General features: G+C 43.9%; 1 protein-coding gene across 1 annotated transcript; it reads right to left on the bottom strand.

The window, feature by feature from the left end:
* Window positions 1-8,098, bottom strand: PDCD2 (programmed cell death 2). Its single transcript, XM_063124408.1, has 6 exons — window positions 7,778-8,098; window positions 7,180-7,422; window positions 3,174-3,317; window positions 1,820-1,935; window positions 1,124-1,240; window positions 1-374 (listed from the first exon to the last, which is right to left on the bottom strand). The coding sequence occupies exons 1-6, from the start codon at window positions 8,073-8,075 to the stop codon at window positions 216-218; spliced, it is 1,077 nt and encodes a 358-aa protein (XP_062980478.1). The 5' UTR covers window positions 8,076-8,098; the 3' UTR covers window positions 1-215.
* Between the last annotated feature and the right edge of the window lie 148 nt (window positions 8,099-8,246).

The raw sequence follows: 8,246 nt of genomic DNA, 5'->3' as shown, positions 1-8,246 counted from the left end.
AACTTAAACAGCAGTTTTATTAAAACATTTTAAATAGTCATTCTTACAGTCTGGGACTGATCTTGTCACCAATGGGAAAGTGTTCATTTCTTTTGTACAACTTATGTTTTGGTGCAGATGTTCCAAGGATGATAAACACAGTTGTAGACTTGATCGTGATGAGACCTCTTTATGTTACCGAAGTAAAGCATCCTATTGTTTCCATTTTGTAGAAATCAAACAGAGCTGGAAATGTCCTGCTTCCAGATGAACTCTTCGGTGTAGTGGCTGCCTAAGTTACAGTTCTCATCACACGTATAGATAGCCAGTGTTCCCCAGTCAATGCTTTCTACAAGGCTGTCAACTTTCAGGTGACTCAGAAGTTGTGGCATAACCTTAGGCACACATAAGACACAGGGTTTTTTTCAAGCAAGTTGATTAAACTATTAAATTCATTCTACAGTACAGAAAGCTTACCAATTACATTTTTATTATATCCTGCAAAATTTTCCAACCAAAAAGAAAACAAGCAGGATTTAGTTTTAGCAAGAAAAAGTGAGCTAGTCCAATTCAAATGCTTTTCTACATGTTTTTCATGCTCATAACAATTACCCGTACTAGTGTTTTGTTTAGCACCACCTTTTTCAGGGCAGAAGTCTAAAGTTATGGTCGAGTAGTATACATTCATATTTAACACAGGAAGATGATGTTTGGAGTAAAAATGCATAGAATTGGGCTGAAAGTTAGGTTAATATAGGCAGCAAGCCTATCTATCTATCTCAGTTGCTGGGGGACATGGGTAGGAGGGTGGCCTTGCACTCATGTCCTGCTTGTGAGTCCCTGGTCGACGGCTGTTTGGCCACTGTGTAAAGAGAGTGCTGGACTACATGGACCTTTGGTCTGATCCAGCATCAGGGCACTTCTTATGTTCTTAACACAGACTTTGGCAAGGATTCAAAGAACGATCCTAGCAAATCTAAAAAGGCATTCTTGGACGGAGAATGTTAGTTGCACTTCAGCATCTTTGAAATCAATGAAACCTGTCATTTGCAACCAAAAAGAACCTTCACATATCTACTGTTAAAATTCAGCACTACTACCCTTTATGAATACTGTTGCATGCAGTTTAATCAAATTTTCATACCTGGAATTCAAATATTCTTTTACCACTGCATGAACAGTTAGGGATATCTGCCTCCTGAGGAATATTTTTCCCTGATATCCAGATGGGGCCTCCTCCATCTCTGCAGTATCTGATAACCTGAAATTCAATAGAGATCACAGAGCTGGAAATTAAACTTCAGAGAAAGGTAGTTACACTTCAGTCCCTTTGAAATCAATGGGCCTATTCAGACAACATGCTAAGCCACAGTTAGGCTGCTATCCCTTTTGCAGCAAATAGTGAGTGTTTTAAAACCATGGTTATGTAGCCACCATGGTTAGGAATGGTTCACGCAACACGCTAAACGGTAATGTTTAGCTCAAAATGCTTAACCACTGTGGCTTAATGTGTCGTCTGAACAGGGTCAATTAAACCTGTCATTTGTGACCAAGTTTAACCCCATTGATTTCAATGGCAATTAAACAACTTTCTCTGACTTGGGGTTCAAAAGTTCAGTAACTTCTGTCCCCTACCCCATATCCAAGTACTTTAGTGCCATGAAGGCCTGGTCATTTGAAAATTAATCCACACCAACAGAATTCTGGATTAGAACACTAACACCACCCCCATAGTAACAAACCATGATTAGGCATTAATAGTGTACTCTGATATTAAAAACAGCACCAATATTAACCAGGGACCATGGAGGATACCAAAAAAAAAAAGCTTATTTAATACCTGTTCTGGTTCCAAAGATATTCTCTCTTTAAATTTTTGAAAAATCTTGTCATCTTGGGTTTCATGTTTTGCCATTGCCTCTAGGAAATTCACATCTAGAGATTCAGATGTTTCATCTGAAAAAGAAATCAAATTCAAATTATACCATGTTTAAATCAGTAATAGTGACTTTTGATAAGGGTTCCTTGTCTCAATCTGTCTGGGGTAAGTCACTGTAATGACTTACAGAAAACTTAACAATGAAGGAAGCCACTTTCAACTTGGTAGTCTAAAGTAACAAAATAAACCACCATCTGACTTTTAATTCATTTAGGGCACAATCCTATGCATATGTAGGCAGGCAAATGTTCTGCAACTCCTAGCTTGCCCCAGCCAGCATAGGAGGCTGGGGCATGCTGGGAGTTGTAGGACATTTTTCTATCTAACCTTACATAGGATTGCACCCTTAGATTTAACCAACTCCATTTGAAATACGTGGGTTTCTTTCTATGAAGTATACTTTTCAATATGCCAGCATAAATGCTAAACCAAGGACAGTTTGTATGCTCTGTATAGGAGGCAAAACAAAAACAGAACTACTTTTGAATTCTTTTAAAATTGCATCAAGAGGACCTGCTATTGCTTTATTTAAACATCTCTCTATGTTGTATTTTAAGGGCAAACTGCTACAAAATTGGTAACAAACATGTTAAGCAAAGTTAACCTAATAAAAACATCAAAGTAAAAACATATATAAGGTATCAGTAATAAGGGGCAAAATTATTTATTTAAACATTAAAAATAATTGGAGAGCTTGTAATAGCTCGTTGGCATCACATCAATAACAGAAGCTCACCTAGCCATACTCTGCTCAAGGCAGGCTCAGGAGACACCTCCGCTTTCAGATAACCATGTCATTTCTATAACTTCCACTTTATAAACTGCCTGATGGTTGCAATCCTGTACAGACATACCTGGGAGTAAGTCCCATTGAAGTCAATGGGCTCACTTCTGAGTAGTTCTGTATAAAATTGAACTGTAAGTCTTCAAAAGGCTTGTATGATAAGTTAGAACTAAAAGATAAGATTGGGATTTTAATTTTCAAGTTCTGATCAATCGATATAAGAGAACACTAATTTTAAACGTCTGCATGCAAGAATACAGATATCACTATTACGTATCAATATTGAGACATTTATCATGATCACAACTGCACCTGTGGGGGTTTTTTGGGCTCAGTTACTTTCACTTATGAGCATACAGCACCTTACCCTTTTACAGTATGTAAGACATTTCAATTTGAAACATGAGTAGATTTAATTTAAAAATACCTCTTGGAGTACAGAAACTCATTCATACTGCTTACACATATTACCTGCAGGTGTAGATTCTTCATTTTTCTCCAGATCTTCCTGCTTTTTTTCATTAATATTGGACGAGTCTGTTTCCTCAGGCTCTCTTACAATTTCGTACTCAGGAAAAAGAAACTTATGATCTGGAATCGCAATATTCAGCTGATCTACAAAACAAGAACCCAACGTTTTTTCCATATTCACATTTTGTATTGTACATTAAGCCTATTTTAAAATGCTCTTGGGTCAGGGGGCAAAATTTAAAACTGACAACAAATATAGAATAGAATAGTGGGAGGAAATAAAGACAAGCCAACAAACTCTTATTTCCAAAGAAGATGCATACATAGAAAACTGCCCATTATATTGAATCAGTTTAATTGACCACTTGTGACAGCATCTACATCCCAGTAGGTTGGCCATATGGAAAGGAGGACAGGGCTCCTGTATAAAAAAAGGGAATTTCAGCAGGTGTCATTTGTATGCATGTAGCACCTGGTAAGATTCCCTCTTCATCACAACAGTTAAAAGTGCAGGAGCCTTGCTCTCTTTTGTATCTGGTCACTACAAAAGAGGGCAGGGCTCCAGCACCTTTAGCTATTGTGGTGAAGAGGAAATTTCACCAGGTGCTGCATGCATACAAATTACACCTGCTGAAATTCCCTTTTCTATATAACTGTTAAAGATACAGGAGCCCTGTCCTCCTTTCCATATGGTCACCCTAGTTCCCAATGCTTTAGAAACTGTAAAAAGGATACCTTAAACTTACATTAGCAGTAATTTGGTGCTATGAAGGTCAAAAGCATATATAACTTTCTATACATATCAGAATATCGCAGGCTAGCAGCTGGAGGAACCTGAGCTGCCTCCAATTGCATACCTTCTTTCTCCCTCCTTCATCCTTACTGAAACTACTAAGAGGAGGGATTGGAGAAGACAAATATAAAGGGCAATTGAAGGAAGAAATTCTATTCTTTACACAGCACTATGTCTCAGCCTCCCTTGTATTTCTTATTTAGAAAAAGTTATAACACACTGGGCAGTATCCAGTACTTACAGTGCACTTCTGCTGGTTTTGTTGCACTCACAGGATCCACCCACAAGCACAACAGGTACTTGACTCTTCCGCAAGGTACCACAGAAATGAACAGAAACACTCATTTTTGCAACAGAACAGCCCTGAGGAACTCCCTTTTGCAAGCTCCACCGACCGACACCATTCTGGAAACCAGCATTTCCGCTCACTTCAGGAACTGTTAGATACCCATTGTGCTAACAGTAGATCCCACTCGTGTGTGCAGGATTAGATACTGTCCACTATTCTTACACATGCATCTTACTGCTTATGTGAACCGCCCAGAGAGCTTCGGCTATGGGGTAGTATACAAATGTAACAAATAATAAGGATTGCTCTCTATCTGCACTCACTGGGGAAAAGCTTGAGAGAATGGCAAGGAGTGTAAGAATGGCAGGAGGAAGATCCATCATCTCTTGCTCACTCACCTGTTCTTTATCTCCCCACACAAATAATTTCATACAGTATAAGAGGTGCAGGAAAGGAAAGGAGGAAGTAGTTGCTGGGCTTACTGGCAGGCCACTGAGAAGGCAGAGCACTTAACCTCCTCCTTCAAAATAAGAATAAAAAAACCCTGATTGCCAATAGGATGGCCCTGCTCTTACACATGCATCTTATTTGTGTGAAAAAGCCTTATTCGCTATGGCTAAAGCCGTAGTTTAAGGTGTCTTCTGAACAAGGCTGTAAGCACATAACAGTCTCCAGTTTTCAAAACAAAGCTACTTTGCCTCCATTTTATAATGTATTTCTTTAAACCTCTAGAAGCAGGAATGATACTAGACCCATGCAGTTATACAGCTTCTCCCCATGTGTCAACTGATACTATGAAATTGCTTACAACTCTAGTAGAGATGCTAGCAGAGGACCAAGGAAAGCATGGTGCAGAGAGCAGGTGTCTGTAGAACATCCAGCTTTTGAAAGTGTGCCCATATAGAATGCATTAGAGCAGTGGTTCCCAAATTTTTTCAGGTCACAGCCCCCTTGGTTCCACAAACTCATGCCCAGCGCCCCCTACCCTACACTATAAAAATCATTATTCAGAATAGCGGTTTTCAACGACCCGCTAAGGAAGATAATAACAATAAAATTCAAAACCATAACAATTAATTGAATACCTTATTCAAAATCCAACTGGTGTGCCCTGCCACGCTGGCTGCAAACAGAGGCATTCGCTCTCTTTTCCCTCCCTCCCTCGGCAAGCCTGGGGCGGGTGCTTCCCATTTAGAGGGGATTCTAGGAGTTGAAGGACTTTTTTCTGTCTAAACATGCATAAAATTGTGCCTTTAACTTATCATGTCACACTAGCATGAATACAGGAATCAAATAGGATTTCCTTCTTGAGTGGAACACACTTACTTAGGAGTAAGCACCATTTTGTTATAGGAAAGGATAATGTATTTTAATTAAAATTTAAAAATAATTATCTGCCACCTGGTACAGAGTTTTCCTATGGAAAACCTGGCTGGGACTGAAGTAGAGGGGCACTAATTTTACTGTACTTATTGTCTTTAAATATGGCTAAATATCCCACAGTTACCTTGCTATTCTATTTCTACAATTCATTTTCTCCTGTCTTCACCCTCTCTTCGTTTTCAGGCTGAATCCTATGCACATTTACCTCAGAGTAAGTTCTATTGATCTCAGTGGGGCTTACTTCTGAGTAGACATACTTAGGATTGTGCTGGAGCTCTGTTTTTATGGTGACACAAGATACACACATACCATGTTTACCAAACGAACGCTTGGAAAAAGGGGGTTGGACACCCTGAAATAAGCAAGGGCAGATAGGAATTCTTTCAGCAAGCATTCTGGAAAAAGGTGCTGCTGAATCTTCTTTAGCCGGGAAGGACCTGGGGAATTGCAATTCTCTCTCCCTCCCCCTTTTCTTTTCTCTCCCAATCCTGTTGTAGTCCAGATTTTTTGGGGGGTGGGAGCACATAAAGAGACACATAGCATCTCTCTCTCTCTCTCTCTCTCTCTCCCTCCAACGCCCCCCCCCTCCATGCCCCACAATAGCTGCTGGGCTGATTAGGACAGGAGGGCAGCAGCTCAGAGGGGAGATGGCCCCAAACTGCAACTCCTGACGGGGGAAGGGAGCCTGGTGATGCCTTGCAGCAGCACAAGCAGTCCTGCTCCCCACCCAGCCTGCCGGCTGACTGCTGTTTTTGGAAGCTGCTCTGCCGCCCGCCGTCCTCCACGTGCTCCTTCCTCTCCGCTGCAAGGCTGCTGCTCCCGCCTTGTGCAGCAACTATTGCGAGAGGTTTGCCGGGCAGCTTGTAAAAGAGAGCAGCTCTGGCAGAGGGAAGGAGGGAGGGAGCGAGCAGGCGGCAGTAGCTCCAGCAGGAAAGAAGCCCTGGGCGCTCCTAGGCAGGAGGAGTGGGCAGAGCAGCTGAATTCGCCGCTCTTTCCTGCTCTGCTGCCTCCTGTGGGCGCTTCCCCCACCCCCTACTTCTGGTGGGGCCGCTGTGGGCTTGAGGTAGGAGGAGAGAGCGGCTGCGTGAGTGAGAAAGACCTTCCTGAGCAGGAGCGGTGTGGGGAGAGCAGCTGAATTTGCCGCTCTTTCCTGCTCGTTCCCTGGGTTTTAGGACCTTCTGGAGAGACCACCTCAAGCGGACCCCTGCTGCCCCTTTGCCTGTTAGTGCCCCCTGTTAGCACCCCCCTGCTGTCCCTTTGCCGCTTAACGCCCCCCTATGCAATCCCACCGCCTCCAAGGGGGCAATACCGCCCACTTTGGGAACCACTGCATTAGAGCATTTGGACTTGGGTTTAGTCCCACCAACTTCAGCAGAGCTGGCACTTTACTCTTAAACCTATTTCAGTGGAAGTAAGCTCAGGATTAGAGTGACAATGAACATAAAATCCAATTGCAACTTTTCATTGGTCTACACACTCAATTTTAATGTACCCCTTATGTATTACTTGTTCTGCAATCATGCATATTTCAAATCACTTACCAGCCTGTGAACATGATGCCTTATGTCCTGCTGTCCAATCCAGAACCTGGTGGTCTTTGCTACAATAATGAGCCTTGTGACATCTGGAGCAGGTTTTGGGACCCAAACACCCACAGACTCTGCACAGCTGAGCTCCACATTTTAGCTGCAGATTTACACAAGGCAGCTCTTTTAAGGGTGGCTCTTCAGGCGGGGGATCGTAAGAGTAAGTATCATTCTTCCTTGGTAACTGATTCCTAAAAACTTCCAAGTGAAAAACACACAAGTAAATGATTAACTCTGAAAGAGTGGCAACATTTTTGTAATTGCTAGCGCCTTTATTTATGTCATTTCTTATACCGCCCAATAGCTAAAACTCTCTAGCGGGATCGGAACAATTAAAACCTACAACACGATAAAATATAAAGGTTTAAGACTAGACTGGTGCCGTCCAGATGTTTTCAACTACACCCCCATAATTCCTGCCTACTGGCCATACTGGCTGGGGCTGATGGGAGCTGTAGTCCAAACCACCTGGAGGGTACCCGGTTGTCCAGCCACGGCCCCAGACTGACACCAGAACAGACGGGTCGCCACAGCGAGCCACTCGCTTCCGTACCTCTCAGGCTGCCCGGGGCGGGGCCGGCGGGGCGGTAGCAGGCGGGCTGGCGGCAGCCGAAGAGGAAGAGGCTTCTGTGGAAGGCGTCGGTCCGGTCCGGCAAAGGCGCGTAGAGCTGTAGCAGGAACGCGCACGGCTGCCCGCACACGCCGCACCGGAGCTCGGCAGGGCCCGGCAAGCCGGCCTCGCCCAGCCAAGCCGGCCTCCCACCGACCTTGCAGGGGAACTGGTCGCTGCGCAGCCGCCAAGCAGCCGCGTCCTCTTCCACGAAGCCCAGCTCGACCCGCTGCGAGCCCATTTCCCCCTTTCGGCCGGAGCGAGCCGCGCGACCGAGGGGGAGGAAGGCGAGCCCAACCACGCGAAAAGCCTGCGCGTTGAGAGGACACCTGAGAGGAGACAGCGCCCCCCGGCGGAGCGGCGGCTTATAATATCCCCCCGCCACGGGACGCTGCTCAAGAGCGAGTCCCGC

Source organism: Elgaria multicarinata, chromosome 4 (genome assembly GCF_023053635.1).
Source record: "Elgaria multicarinata webbii isolate HBS135686 ecotype San Diego chromosome 4, rElgMul1.1.pri, whole genome shotgun sequence".
Classification (NCBI taxonomy): Eukaryota; Metazoa; Chordata; class Lepidosauria; order Squamata; family Anguidae; genus Elgaria; species Elgaria multicarinata.
This window is presented reverse-complemented; position numbering and strand designations above follow the sequence as displayed.

Bases quoted from the DNA above. Each gene is read 5' to 3' on its own strand.
- PDCD2 (XM_063124408.1), bottom strand. From the start codon at position 8,075: ATGGGCTCGCAGCGGGTCGAGCTGGGCTTCGTGGAAGAGGACGCGGCT. The intron at 1,241-1,819 runs GTATTAAATAAG...ATTGAATTTCAG, and splicing joins TATCTTTGGAACCAGAACAG to GTTATCAGATACTGCAGAGA. The intron at 375-1,123 runs GTATGAAAATTT...TGTGTGCCTAAG, and splicing joins AAAGAATATTTGAATTCCAG to GTTATGCCACAACTTCTGAG.